At 42.6% G+C, this 15,955-nt stretch overlaps 1 protein-coding gene across 22 annotated transcripts in view; it reads right to left on the reverse strand.

The window, feature by feature from the left end:
• Window positions 1–15,955, reverse strand: part of SUSD1 (sushi domain containing 1) — an 81,887-nt gene that overhangs the window by 18,380 nt on the left and 47,552 nt on the right. For 19 of the 22 annotated variants that reach the window (XM_084834708.1, XM_084834703.1, XM_084834701.1 and 16 more), the window contains 3 exons: window positions 9,429–9,522; window positions 6,052–6,310; window positions 1,731–1,770 (listed from right to left, as the gene is read on the reverse strand). In XM_084834708.1, coding sequence (XP_084690834.1) covers window positions 1,731–1,770; window positions 6,052–6,310; window positions 9,429–9,522 — 393 coding nt within the window. Of the gene's footprint in view, window positions 1–1,730; window positions 1,771–6,051; window positions 6,311–9,428; window positions 9,523–14,211; window positions 14,306–15,955 lie in introns of all 22 variants that reach the window. The other 3 variants (XR_014787819.1, XR_014787820.1, XM_084834689.1) reach the window with 2 other exon arrangements.

Genomic DNA, 15,955 nt, shown 5'->3' on the forward strand with positions numbered 1-15,955 from the left:
ATTCCTACTTTGGCTCAGTCTTCTCCCAAAAGAGGGTCTATGCGAAGTACAGGCTGAAGGGGCAGGATTGCAGCTTGAGATCGACAGGCATATGGTCAAGGAACACCTCATTACTTTGAATGATTTCAAATCTCCAGGGCCAGATGAACTGCACCCTAGAGTCATAAAGGAACTGGCAGAAGAACTCTCAGAACCGCTGTCTATTCTCTTTGAGAAATCATGGAGGACGGGGGAAGTGCCAGATGACTGGAGGAGGGCTAACATTGTCCCTATCTTCAAAAAGGGTAAAAAGGAGGAACCTGGGAACTACAGACCAGTCAGCCTGACATCAATCCCTGGGAAAATTCTGGAGCAGATCATAAAGCAATCCATCTGGAAACACCTTGACAACAATGCCATGATTACTAGAAGCCAACATGGATTTGTCAAAAACAAGTCCTGCCAGACAAATCTGGTCTCATTTTTTGATCAAGTAACCTCCCTTGTAGACCGTGGGAATGCTGTAGACATCATATACCTCGACTTCAGCAAAGCTTTCGACAAAGTGCCCCATGATATCCTGATGAGCAAACTAGCTCGAAGTGGGCTAGATGAAACAACGGTCCGGTGGATCCACAGCTGGCTACAGAATCGGACTCAAAGAGTGCTTATCAATGGGACCTTCTCAAACTGAGGAGAGGTAACGAGTGGGGTACCGCAGGTCTCAGTCCTGGGCCCAGTGCTCTTCAACATTTTTCTTAATGACTTGGAGGAGGAGGTGCAGGGAATGCTGATCAAATTTGCAGATGACACAAAATTGGGAGGGATAGCTAATACTTTGGAAGACAGAAACAAAATTCAAAGTGATCTGGATAGACTGGAGCGCTGGGCAGAAAACAACAGAATGACATTTAATAGGGAAAAATGCCAAGTTCCGCACCTAGGAAAAAGAAACCAAATGCACAGTTACAAGATGGGGGATACATGGCTCAACCACACTACAAGCGAGAAGGATCTTGGAATTGTTGTCGAGCTGAATATGAGCCAACAACGTGATATGGCTGCAAAAAAGGCAAATGCTCTTTTGGGCTGCATTAATAGAAGCATAGCTTCCAAATCCCAGGAAGTACTAGTTCTCCTCTACTCAGCACTGGTTAGGCCTCATCTGGAGTACTGTGTCCAGTTCTGGGCACCACACTTTAAGAAGGATGCAGAGAAACTGGAGAGGGTTCAGAGGAGGGCAACAAAGATGATCAGGGGACTGGAAACAAAGCCCTATGAAGAGAGACTGAAAGAACTGGGCATGTTTAGCCTTGAGAAGACTGAGGGGAGATATGATAGCACTCTTCAAGTACTTGAAAGGTTGTCACAGAGAAGAAGGCCAGGATCTCTTCTTGATCATCCCAGAGTGCAGGACACGGAATAATGGGCTCAAGTTACAGGAAGCCAGATTCCGGCTGAACATCAGGAAAAACGTCCTGACTGTTAGAGCAATACGACAATGGAACCAATTACCTGGGGAGGTGGTGGGCTCTCCCACACTGGAGGCCTTCAAGACGAGGCTGGACAGCCATTTGTCAGGGATGCTCTGACTTGGATTCCTGCCTTGAGCAGGGGGTTGGACTCGATGGCCTTGTAGGCCTCTTCCAACCCTACTATTCTATGAATCTATGAAATAGTCACATAAGTTGCTATTTTTAAAAATAGAAGTAGCAAACAGTTGTAGCTTTCTCAATTGACTGATAACTTACCTTTAATGTGGGCCCAGACTACACAGGATTGCGTTCTCATCTAGGAAAGAAAACACACGTCTGCATGACTGTTTTCCAACGGGAGAAAGGTCTAGTTCTCACTGACCTGGTTTGTTTTCTCAGTCCCTGGGATGTTTGTTTGCCTCCTCAGAGTTCACAACCCAGCCATGGGTTCTCTTCCTGGATTGTTTGTGGTTAACAAACCATAGTTTGTTAGCATGGCTAGGTTCACGCATCACAACAACCCAAAATTCAACAACCCACAGGTTAAATAAACCATAGGTTACTGTTATGTGCAAACCAGGTCACTCAGTTGGCAAAGCTGCAACTGCAAATTGTGGGCCAGTTCACATGTAACAACAGCCCATGGGTTAACCAAGCCATGGGCTGTTGGGGACAAGTGGCAGAGAGTGGGCGTATTGCTTCCTGCATGCCTGCCACTTCCGCTTTTAATTAAAAACCTACGATCAGTCCACTCATAGGTTGTTGAGCATGACATGTGAATTGTTTAGGGGCTAAACAACCTAGTGGTTAACCCAACCACAAACCATAAGTTAAGCGTTGGGTTGTTTAGCCCTTAAACAACCCAGTGCACTGGGTTTGCATATCATGCTCAACAGCCTACAAATGGGCCAATCGTAGGCTGTTCAGTGGAAGTGGAAGCGGTGTGAGTGCAGGAGGCAGTTGGCTCGCTTTGTCTCACTCATGAACGATAGCCCATGGGTTGTTTAAACCATGGGCTGTGGTTACATGTGAACCAGGTGTGTGTGCATGTGTGTGTGCATGCGTCCATGCGTGTGTGTGTGAGAAAGAGAGAGAAAGAGAGAGAGAGAAGATAGAAATGTCTTTCATACAAAAATTTAAAAATCCCTGAACATAGAAAACTACCATGTCAAGGAGGAGGGTTCTAGCCTAGCTTTATATCATCAGGGTGTTATTTATTTTGGTATAGAGGAACATTTTGTGATATGAGCCCCCACCTGTAGTCTGAAGCAATATAGCTAGATACACGTTTACCAGCTTAGTGAAAAAAGGCCTAAAACATCTTCACACAATACTTTACAGGGACATCTATCTTTGGTTGTAGTCCAGCACACTATCAGTGGCTGCTTGTCCCCTTGACTTCAGTTGGCTGGGGTACAGCCTATTTATCTCAGGAGTTTGATGATCATATGCTACATTTGTTAATGGCAGAGATTATTAGGTATGCTACGTGGCTGGGCTTGAGGGTGTGGCTTGGATACACCCTCGAACCATATCACAAGCTACTTTTTGAAACTCCCCTCAGAGGTATGCTGCTCATGAATCACATCCAAAAGCTCCTTTGGGCATGTGAAACTAATCATGCCGTTTCTTGGATCTAGGCCATAGCAAACATCCACCTGTTGTTATTTTGCAGATAAAATTTCAAGGGACTTGACTTTCAGTGCAATCCTATGCATATCTACTCAAAGGTAAGTCCAAATAAGTTCAATAGGTCTTATTCCCAGGTAAATGGATAGAAAACAGCAGCCTTGGAAGTGCTAAAAGTAATTGCTGTTGAGCCGACATATTTTATATTTTACGCGCGCACGCGGCTATCACAAAAGACAAAATGCTTTTAGGCTGAATAAAGCAAGCTGTGACATGAACTAGAACAGTTGAGCAAGTTAGTTACATTGGCTAGTATTGTTTGGAAGTGTTTGACAGAACAATCCTACACATGTCTCTTTGGAAGTAAGTCCCATTAAATTCAATGGGGCTTACTCTCAGCTACCTGGATATAGCACTGAACTGCAGCCTAAAGCTTCTTATGACAACGCATAAATAAACAATGGCATGATTCACACATTAAACCACGGGTTCCAATTCTGGCTTGCTGGGGAAGAGAAAGCCAGAGTTTTTCGCTTGTACTTCATGGTAAATGGAGTGTCCCTAGGTTGTCTAGCCATTCTTGCTGGCAGTGGGAGTGATTTGGCAGCATGCACCAGCACACTGCCACATTCACAATAATCCGGATTTTTTTTTTAAACAAAAAACTGGGTTATTGTGCTGTGCAAGCTGGACCAATGTAAACTTCTAATTCCCCCCAAATGCTGAAATTTGCCTACATTTTTGTTCTGATTAATAACAGTTGTGTTCACCTGTTTTGTTTCGACCACACGTCTAAGAAATCACCACTACAGGATGAAAAAACCATATGCATCATTAATGTGATTTGCAGAAAGCATTTCATCACATAAAACGGCCTGAAAAACAAGTAGTTTAGTTTAGATCAGAGGTAGGCAACCTGGAACCCTCCAGAAGGTTTTGACTACAACTCCCATAATCACTATTGCCCATGCTGGTTGTACCTGATGGGAGTTGTAGTCCAAAACATCTGGAGGGCACCAGGTTGCCTATCACTGGTCTAGAGCAACCATACCTGGCTTGACTGAAGAAAAACTCTTGTCTTGATACAAAGCCATTCTTTCTGCTGTCATGTAACCTATTTTTTTTAATGTGGAACATGCTTTCATAAGCTTGCTAAAGCATCAATGTGCCTACTGCACATGTAACATGCTCTTTGTGAAAACTGTTTTTTGTTTTTATAATAGTAGAGGTCTTTAAAGGTTTGCCTTGAGATGGAAGGAAGTGAGTGGCCATGCTCTGCTCCTCAAAGACTAAACATAAATGAATTTCGGTGACTGTACATTAATCAGCGTGATAAAAATAAAATGCAAAGGTGGTTGCTGGTGATACTAGATCAGAATACAGGTGGGACTGAACAAGCTATTTTAGGTGGATCCACACACTTGGGCATGCCCAGTGGTATTTTTGATTTGTTTTCCCTTGGAAAGCGAGACCACCCCCCAGCCACCTAATGCCATATCATAAACTGCTTTTGGAACTTCCCTGCATTCCATGACAGATTTGTCATGTGGCATGGCTGGCTGGCATTAAGCTCCAAAGCTTCCGTGGGAACACAGAACTAGCTGCGCAGTTCTTCTGTCTCGAGACTCATCAAACAAGCAACACGGATGGTTAAGTAGAAGAATGGAGACTCTGGCGCTAAATTAATGACTGAACGCAGCCTGATGTAGGACAGAAAGGGGCAGTTCACGCAATACATTTTTGAAGAGACATGAAGCCCAAATTGGCTCCAGGAACATGCACACTTTAACAAACATAATTAGGGATGCTCATACAATTCTCCCCAAAATTGGGGGTTCCAAATTACTTGATCTGGCTCCCAGAGCAGCAACAATGGATTAGTGATCTGCCATTTTCCCATTTTTGGACTTGTTTCATACTCCCGGGCAGGCACAGTTTGCTGCACTTTTTAGTTGTCTCTTTCTGTTGTTACAGGTTATTGAAGCACACACACCAGTGCGTATGTGCATTAACTAAATAGCAGAGCAAAAACAAATCTTGATGCGATTGCTCAATCACATCAACATTCTTTTTTGCTTTATGATTTAAATCAATCCATATATGCGTGGTGTGAATCACTAACCCGCAAGGAAAACAAAGATACAAATTAAAGCTGTAGCAAACTGTACACAGGCCAGTTCTTTCAGAAATACTTCAAGTTAAACCAGAAAGCAGGTGGAGCGGAACACAGAGCAAACTGAACAACAATAGAACAGAATGGAGGGATTCAGTTCATCCCTAAACACAAAGGTGTGAACCAGGCAATTGCTGAACTTCCATAATCATAGTGGAACTTTAAAAAGAATGAATCAGAGCTTAGGACAGTACAGTACTTGCTCTTTTTCATGGTGTTGTAGTGCAGGGGTGCAGAACCTCAGGTCCAGGGGCCAAATCTGGCCTGCCTACGGTCATAATCTGGCACTCCAGGGTTCCTCAGATGGAAACGCCCCCTTTCCCAGGCCCCGCCCACTTTCCTTTAACCACAAATCAAAAGGCTTCCTGGCTTTTGCGCGGCTTTCCCCCCATTCTAAAGGTTGAAATGCCTCTCCTAAGGCTTAGTTACCGGCAGTAAGAGCTGTAACGATCATATGCTGATCTTTTGGCCCCGCCCCTTTTGTCTCCAGCCCCACCCACCAATGGAATGTGGCCCCTGAGAGCTTCTCTAAAATGGAATTCAGCCCTTGCCAGGTGAATAGTTTTTTATGCTCTCCAGGCTTTTAAATCCTCTGCACATTGTTTTTATGCTGCTTTGTGTTTACTTTTAAATCCGCAGACTACTTTTATGCTGCTCTTTTATACTCTTACGCTTTAATGTTTTAAATTTATTTTACTGTAATTTTAACTTGTTGTAAGCCACCCTGGGAACCTGTTGAAACACAGGGAATAAATCAAATAACTATATCAGAAAAGAATTGAGCAGCACCCTTACCCCATTCCATTCACTGATAGTCTTCAGTATGATGCAATAATCTTTTCCTTTTTTCAAGGGAGCATTGTAAAATTTCCCATAGTAATGTCTGTCTCCAAGGGTGAAGTTCAGCATGTTATCAGCAATGACCTGGGCTGGGAATTCAGCTGCCACATAGCCATCTGAGTCAGTGCTTTTGCTGAAGTAGGCTAGGCTAGTCAAGGAATAACAATTAAAGTTGCACAGTGGTCTCCAGGGAATGGCAATCACTTGGTAAGAACTAGAAAGAGACAGAAAAGCATTAAGTAGTGTCAGAAGTTATTTATATTCAATTGGTTTTTGATGTCTGCATTAATTCCCTTCAAAGTGCTGCTTCGTTTATAAGTTCTCAATCACTGGCCATCACTAAATGGTTTGTTATATCATATAAAATAACCTGCAATCCTAAAAGATTCAGTAACACAAGTGTAAACCTGGAGTTGTACTATTCAGACCACTGGATTTGCAGAACAAGCAAGTCACTGTAGAAAATAAGAACATGAGAAGAATCATGCTGCTTTGGACTAAAAGCCTATCTAGTCTCACAGTGGCCAACCAGATGCCTATGAAAACCCCGTAAGCAGGACATGAGTGCGCTGGTACCATTTAGAGGTGCTGCAAAAGTGTTAAGTCAGATCCAGGTTTACTTACAAAGAGACATTTATTGAGTACTTACAGCGCACAGACATACCCAGTGGTTGGATCAGGCAAAAGCTCTGAACAAAGAGCTGTGCTGCAGATAACTTTTACATCAGTGGAGGTTGGACTCAATGGCCTTGTAGGCCCCTTCCAACCCTACTATTCTATGATTCTATGATCATACATGTTATTCAGGCATAGCAGTGAGGTTTTATGACAGGTGCAAGCATTAATTAGAGTTCATCTACAACTTTCCCAGCATAGCCTAGCAGTGCTTAGTAACATATTTGGCAGAAGCAAGACTATCCTAATTTTCCCAGCACAGACACCTGTAGATTTAAGATAAACAGAGCTTCACTTCTCAGGCACATCCTAGTCTCTGATAAGACAGACGGTATCAGAGCTCGTTAGCATGGAATGTGCTGAGGAGGCACTACACTGGCCTTTGACTCATCTTACAAGCCAGCAGGCCCAACTGCAAGGAATTGCAACTAATAATGAACCAAAGCAGAGAGCATTATGGATCTCTAAGCATCTGTAAAGCTACTGTTAGCTGCCTTACAGGCCCGGGGCCCTACACCATCCCACTTGTGTATCCCAGCAACTAATACTGACAGGCATACTACCTTCTAATACTGGAGGTAATATGGAACCATCGTGACTAGTAGCCACTTATAGCCTTATCCTCCACGAATTCTCCAATCCCCCTTTGAAGCCATCCACATTGATGACTATCACTGACTTTATTACTTACTAATGATGGGCATGGGGAGAGGGAGAGGGTCTGTATGTTGCAGGGACCGTTGGAGAGTCTAATGCATATTTATGCACACCACGAAGAGTTTCATTGCATCTACCTCTGAAGGCTTAGAAGGTAAATGCAATGCAGCTCTGTATGGTGTGCATAGATATGCATTTCTCTTTTCAGGGGTCCCTGCAATATATAGAATCTAAGGGTCCCTCTCAGCTGGAGCAACCAGTATCAGGGTCAAGTGACCCTACATTCAGTGTCTCACTCACAGGATTAATTGGCAGCTTCTTACTTATATGGAAGAAAGCACTCTGGGGAACTATTAGAGAGATGATTAAGCTTGCCCCCTAATTTTGATAAATCCAGTTTTTTCTGGGGGGGGGAGCAGACATGCCCCTAACCCAATACTCTTGTAGAATGCAACCTTTTTACTTTTCTCTGTACAATGTAATGGAAACCATGGAAATGAATCCTCCCTCTTCACCTACATTACCCCCACCTGGGCTCTACTGCACGGCCCTATTTCTACTTTAGTCCTTGATTCAACTGCTCTGTGAAGATGGTCTCCACCTTCACCATTTTATTATTTATTTACTGTATTTCTATACTGCCTTTCTGAGGCCACCCAAGGTTGTTTAGAAAAACTTTGAAACATAAACATCTTTACATAAAAACATAGTAAAACACTAAAAACATTAAAAACCATAACGATTTTAAAAGTCAAGTAAAAAAGATTGACCCCCTTCCTGAATGCAGAGAGAATGGGGGCCTGCCACAAGTCCAGTGAGAGTGCGTTCCAGAATTTGGGAGCAATGCAAGAGAAAGGCCTTTCCTGTATTCACAACAAACTGGCCTCTGAAAGCGAGGTTGTCTTCAAAAGGGCCTTTTCTGCTGATCTTAGTAACAGAATAGGCTCATATTGAAATAGGCGGTTCCTCAGAGAGCCAGGCCCTAAGCTGCTTGCAGCTTTAAAGGCTAAAACCAACACTTTGAATTTAACCCAGAAAATGATTGGCAACGAATACAGATCTTTCAGTATTGGCGTGATATGATCATGATACCACGCACTGGTTAACAGCCTAGCTGCCACATTTTGTACCAACTGAAGCTTCTAGATGGTCGTCAAGGGTAGCCCCATGTAGAGCACATTGCAATAGTTTAACCATGTTGTAACCAAGGCATCTGTTGCCAGATCAGACTAACTCAGGAATGGTCACAGTTGGCACACTAGATGTAGTTGTGGAAAAGCTCTCAACACCACTGCCACCTGAGACCCGAAGGACAGTGTAGGATCCAAGAGAACTCCCAAACTCTGATCTTTCAGGGGAACTGTGACCTTATCCCAAACAGACCGAATCCCAATCCCCAAGCCAGGCTTTCTACTGACCAATAGCACCTCTACTGACCAGAAAATCCATATTTTCTGGCTTTAATCTCATCTTGTTCACCCTCCAAAAGGAAGGGGAAAAAGGCAACACCATGCCCAAGGTCACCCAGGGCATTTGTGGATGAGGTGACAAAAATGTCCAAAAATGCAGTCTTGAGATCACTTAATACAGATTAAATGACCCTTGCTATCTTTTACTCATCCTAATGAACTCACAGAATGAATGCTTGTTTATGGCAAAACAGAGATTCAAATCTGTTACTGACCACAAGTATAAAAGTGAGGAGTGTTACATTTGTCTGAGTTAATTCATGAAGAATGCAAGGGTATGATCTTGTATATGTGGCAGAAGATTCTGTGCTTTGAGCATCACTGGATCTTTGGGTCAATAAGTAGCAATCCATACAAGATAGGAACTAAACCCACATATGGAATAAATTAAATCTCTTGAATTACAATGAAATTTGAAAGGACTTGGAACAAAATAATCTAATCAGATTGCTTTGTTCAAAAACAAAACAATCAAGTCTAAATATTAAATGTTCTTGGGTGTCTGAAATAAGTAGCATAAAGCCTAGAGACCTTATTGGTCCATTTCTTTCTTCTGCCTTCCTCAGGGTGAACACTGGTACAGGACCATGTACTGTTATGAATTCTACTTCTGGGGATTGCGGATCTAAAAAAAGAAAAACATATATTGTTTTTATTACTGCCATACAGATTTATATATCTATATCTATCGGTTCTTCTTCATAAAGAAACCAGAGCAATTTACAAACAGCAAATCCACAGTAAAATCTACAGCAACAATACAACAAAAATAGTAGCAGGATAAAAACAACCAAATAAAAACACAGATTTATTTAAACAACAAAAACTGCATACAGATTGTAAAAAAACAACCCTCTAAACATAGTCCCAACACAGCACAGCATCAGAAGCATAATAAAAGCAAATAAAACCAGCCCACAGCCCACACTAAAGGCTTCTCTTCAAACAGCCACATTTTAACCTGGCATCGAAAAGTGTTCAGTATTCAGGTTAAGTCGGGAACACTTAAGGAGGGTGTTCCTTAAAGTTGGTGCTACAACCAAAGTGGCCCTACTCCTCATGGACACTGGTCACATTTCAGCTGGTGGGGGAATCCAGAGTAGAATTCCAAATGTTGAAAGAGGTGCTCATGGAGGAAGCCATGGAGTAAAGTAGTCCTTTAGGTATGTATTAAACAAACCTTTTTAGCATGCAAATTACTGTGTATGTGTATTCACACTGTTTTGCATATTTGTCTATGTATATAATAACTTTAGGCTGGCCTCCATGAAGACTCCATCTCAAGGCAAGTGTGGTATCCCCTTGGTTCAAAGAGAACTGAATATCTAATGCTAAAGTAAACATTAAAAATTGAAATTTAGAGCTGAAAAGCAATGCTTTCAGAATATTAGTGTGCAATGGTGCTGACAAACACATGCTTGCCACTGGCCCTCCCTCAAGGGGCAGTCTAAATTGTGATATTACACTGCAGTCTGGGGGTTCTCTGAGGGCCTGTTCCTGTCGTGCTGAGCCTCAGAGAGGCTTGGGATGCAGAGAGATGCCTCACTGCCTTCTGATCCTTAGCACAAAGTCACAGAGATAATTTTTTTGCCCTTCTCTGAAATCTGCAGAAGGGTGGAGAATCTCCCAGATCCTGCACTGACTTTGGAAACCACTAAGACATCTTTCAGCTTTCAACACTCCTTTAATTTCATGCAAGGAGATACCTTTGATTCTACAAGTGTGGGAGAAGGGCAAGAGAACAAGGGGCAAATAAACCCTGCGCACATGGCTGGTGAGCACATTGTAGCCCCTAGCTAACAAACATATGCAGAAGGCAACTTCATTTTGGCTGAAAATGAATGCAATACCTGCTCATTGGGGATGTACCTAAATGCTTTTTAAATCAGTTGTGAAAAGGTCTTAGTCTGCAAAAGGTTTTACCAGCCTGCTGCCCACACTTGCCTCTGTCAATCATTTTTGGCACACTGGGGACCCAAAAGAGGGGGACCCCCACCAAAGCTCTCTTCTAAAACAGAAGAGCTTTCCTGCTGGCAACTCTAACATGCCACAGTCAACCAGTAGAGGAGGCATGTACAAGTTATGTACTATAACGTAGCATTCTATCTGCCTGATGTTCTTCAGAGGTTAGTTACAGAAAGGAATGGGATATTTGGAAACGACAGAATCACTAAATGAGCCACATTTAACTTAACATCTATAATATAGTCATAACATGTTTTTGTTCTTTACTAGCAATCATGTTCTCATAGTGCTTTTCTACATGAGGCTTTTAGCCCGCCACTTTACTAAGGCTTCTGCTTCTGGATTCTTTGTGGGAGTAACGTTGGCTCCTTTACATAGATTTTTTTTCCCCGGGCGGTTTCTTTCTTTGCCTTTCTATATGTTCCATTACACAACCAACTAGGTGGCACTGTGGTATAGCAGAATTGCACAAATAAACCAGGGTTTCATGCCACCATTTACAGAAATCCCAGACTTTCCTTGTTAGAAAACACACATACACTATAATGGTTGCAAAATACAGGAGCGCCCCTGGAGGATAATGACGTTGTCTGAAGCACCTGCAAACTATTGTGAATCATGAGCGCACAATAAATGCCTTGTGTAGAAAGGCTCATAGATTTAAGGCTAGAGGTGCAAACTACATGCACATAACCACTCAGAGGCAAATGACATGCAAGTACGTGTAATGAAGCCCTGACATCCTGTTTTGGTAAACCAAAAGAGCTTTGAAATGAGGCATATGTGCAAAGAGAATTGGCTCTGTGTGTGTGTGTGTGTGTGTGTGTATGAGAGAGAGAGAGAGAGAGAGAGAGAGAGAGAGAGACAGAGCATGCACATAATGCTTCCCCTCCTTACTGTTTTTTCATTGCAACTCTCTCCACATCTAGTTGCTGTGGATGTGGATAAAAATGGTTGCTCTTCATTTTTTAAAGTATTTTTTATTTTTAAAAATTAAATATTACAAATTTCTTGTTTTAAAAACAGCCTGACTAAAGTTAAAGTCAATAGCCCTCTATAAAATGCATTGAGTTAAAGGCTACTTTTCCATGTAAATAAAAAGACATGGGAAAAATATATTTATGAGGGCAACTATGATAAAATACAGCACAGTAGGTCATATACTATATTGATATATGGCCTTGATCTTGGGAGCCATCAAGGAATGCTGGCAAGTTGTCAAAGGATCCAGCCTCTGTACATCACAAGGAGGGTCATCCGCTTTGTCTGCCTGGATCATCTTGTTGTTGTTGTTCAGTCGTTAAGTCATATCCGACTCTTCGTGACCCCATGGACCATAGCACGACAGGCCTTCCTGTCCTCCGCTCTCTCCCGGAGCGTACTCAAGTTCATATTCATTGCATCGGTGATGCTGTCTAGCCATCTCATCCTCTACCGTCCCCTTCTCCTTTTGCCTTCAATCTTTCCCAGCATCAGGGCCTTTTCCAGTGACTTTTCTCTTCGCATTAGGTGGCCAAAATATTTGAGCTTCAGCTTCAGTCTCTGTCCTTCCAATGAGCAGTCAGGGTTGATTTCCTTTAGGATGGACTGATTTGACCTCTTTGCAGTCCAGGAGACTTGTAAGAGTCTTCTTCAGCACCACAGTTCGAAAGCATCAATTCTTTGGTGCTCAGCCTTCCTTATAGTCCAGCTCTCACAGCCATATATTACTACTGGGAAAGGATCATCTTGTACACTCCTGCTTTTTATGCTGTCACTCAGTAAAAAAAAACAAAACTTTTAGCTGATTCATCATATGAGTCATCATTGATTCACTGATTAAATTTGCATAAAGTTGCATCACAGTAAAAACAATAGGATCCAACATAAAACATATGAAATGGGACTAGCGGAGGCTGACTTCTCTGCCTCTCCCTAGTAGCCCCTTCGCCCCTTGCAAAGGCTTCCCTGTGTGTTAGGAAACACTGCTGAATGGGGTGGGCTGTGGCATGGGGGGCTAAGGGAGAAAGGGGGATCACTTCAAATCAGGTGAAGCTTCTGTCTGAATCCAACCCAATAGTTCTGAAGCAATAGGCATTCTTTTTAAGTGATGCACATGTGCGGTAGGAGGCACTGTCATCAAGGACATTGTGTGAGAGAAGATGGAAAGCCTCTTTTAAGATGGTGCTTTCCATCTGCGATTTTTATAAGCATTTCTATGAAAAGGTAATTATGATTTTAAAAAATCCTCTGCTGGCCTAAAATGGTATCCTGATTAATTAGGAGCAGATTGTTTTAACTGATTATTCTAACTGATTCACTGATTAAATGTTGTTGCCCACTATTTTATTGCTATTATTTTATCCACTCAATTTGTGCAGTTTGTTCAGATCTAAAATTATGAATATTTATTCTCCGTAAGCACAACTAGGTTGATTCCTTTTTATCTTATGAAATAGCTAATCCACCTTGCTTGCAGTGGTAAACAACATGCAACTAGAATTTTGCAGGGAGGGGGAAAACAGTGTGGGAGCAGTGGAAGCTGCAGCAGAAAAAGAGCTGGTGGAGAAAAGATTAAGTACCCCCCTCAGGTCCTGTTGCTTCTCCATGCAAAACTGCCCCCTTCCAAAGGATGCGTTTGTTTAGAAAAACTGGCCGTCAGGGTTTTGTTACATGCATTTGCCCATCAGTCCTGTCTTAGTCCTGTCTTGGCTACAAAGCTACTGAGACCATCCATAATTTAAGTACAGGAGTGCAGACAGGAGGCATAAGGAGGTTATCTGCTCATGGAATGCAAAAGGAATAGAACTGACTGTGCAACTTGTGGCCCACTAAGCTGAATGCTCCTCAGTCCGTCAGAAATGGAAAGCAGTCCACCAGTAACTCAGTAACTTCTTTTGCTGCCTTTCTGGGACTGGAAAAATGGGGTGGGGGCAAGGGGGAGGGAGGAAAAGCATAAAGCAGCTGCCAGGACACAATACAGGGTTGATGAGGATGAATTTGACTTGGTGAGTCACATTTTATGCAAGCCTGGAGTACAGATAGATGAATCATTTAGCAGACTATTATATCTGGTTAGAAGTTAGTGGTCAAGAACAGCAGCAGGCTCCTCAGGGAGCTATTTTAAAATGCAGCATTAGCCACAACATCTGGCAAATACAATACAAGACTACTGATCAGAACAAAAAGTTGAGATTATTTTATGTTTGAAACTCAGCTACACTGCACAGACAGAAAGAGGAAGTATCGTAGCAGCTCAGGTTTTTAAGGATATCACAAAGATGAATTCTCTGCTTCTTCATAAGAAACCCGCAACAACAACTCTGAAGATGCTGAAACAAATTTACTGAAGATAAACAGCTTCACCTACTGGATGATTACAGACAGGAGGGGGTGGGATGAAAAGAACGTGCAAAGGCTGCCCTCTTCTTTGTTGAAAGCCAGCTGGTTAAGCAGATAACACTCTTTTCACAGTGCAGGAGAAATAAGAAAGGTTATTCATAATTAGGGAATAGTACTTATCCTACAATTACAAGGACCTAATGACGTTAACGTACAATGTTTTATATCTTTTCTTAGAGCTACTGTTCCCTTTTCCCATTTCAGATCATGCATATTTGTAATAACTCCTCACTACCATCATGATCATTAGTCATTTACGTTGCACTTTTAATGTATGTAGTCCTTTATAATGCTTTATGTTGTTGTTGTTACCTAGCTGGAACACCTTCATGCTAAAGGTAATTTATTATTCCCTTTTTTCTAGGGCTGCAAGCTTTCATTAGTTAGAAGGTGCTTCCAGATGTGGCTTTTATTGTATAATTGCACTGCCTCACTCACGGAATTTTATAGGGGCGTGTCAATTTTAAACCCTCCCAACCTTTCCCATTTTTTCTGCCTTTTTTCTTACTCGAAAAAAAATCCATTAAGGGTGTAATCCTATGAGTTGTAGGACTTTTTTCTGTCTAAACCTGCATAGGATTGCACCCTAAGGAAGAAAAGACAGAATAGTTGTGAATCATTTTGAGAACGAGCACTAGGGGCCCTTTGCCTAGAACCCACAATCAGTAGATTAATCACAACTAAAGTTTTGACTGCTCAGGTTGCGGTCCTCTGATAAATAAGAACAATATTATAACTATCTCTGGAGAGGGAGGCAGGCGAAGGAAGATGCACCTTTTCCTTCTATCAGATAATAATATATCTTTTTAAATTAAAGGATTTCCAGCATTCTTCAGTGGAGTGGGTGATGTCACTCACTGGGCACTATGCAAACATGTTCTTGCCCTTTTTTAGTAGGATTCAATTCCAGGTAAACAGGAATAGGATTACTGTTTAGCAGCCTAACTTTACGCAAATTTACCCAGGCATAATTCTATCACATTCAAATGGGACGATAACTCCCACTTAAGTGTGCACAGGAGTGCAACATGCAGCAGCAAAGACACTGTGGAGAAAACAGGCTGTTGAGCTTAGGGAGGGAAGCAACAGTGCATCATGGCTGTCATGCCCCCACTGGAGGAGTCCTCCTCAGAGGAAGAGGTAGAGGCCCTAGAAGCCCAGGGCACCCCAGACCAAGGACTGCAACCAGACTCATAGGAGCCTGAGTCTGTCGGGGAGATGGTTGCAGGGCCATCCCTATCAGGGGAATGCGAGTCTGCCTCTGAGGCAGGGGCTGAGCAACCCCTGACCCCCGGGAGCATCATCGCCTCAAGTGGCAGACTAGTAGGGCTCCTGTGTGAAGGAGTCCTTACCTCCAGAAAAGGTCTCCTTGGGAGAAAGTGACTCCTCAAGAGTAAGGCTCTGGAAAGGGAGGCTTGATTACTGCAGCTGAACTCTGGATAGGGTCCAGCAGACTTTGGGCTTAAAAGCCTTCACTGAAAACCCAGCCAGCATTGGAACAACTTTGTCTATCCTGCCTCTACAATGTACTTTTTCTCCTGGACTGTGTCCTGTAATTGATGCTGGGTTTCCTGACTTTTTGGATTGCCTAACACTCCTACTTCTGGACTGCATAATGTACCTGATTTACTGTGTTTGACTTCTTGCTTGTTATTATGACTACTCCTGCTGTTGCCTGATCCTCTTTGCCTGATCCTCTGATCGACTGCCTA

The sequence above is a fragment of the Heloderma suspectum genome, chromosome 2 (genome assembly GCF_057233095.1).
Source record: "Heloderma suspectum isolate Gila_16-S chromosome 2, 16-S_ref, whole genome shotgun sequence".
NCBI classification, from domain to species: Eukaryota; Metazoa; Chordata; class Lepidosauria; order Squamata; family Helodermatidae; genus Heloderma; species Heloderma suspectum.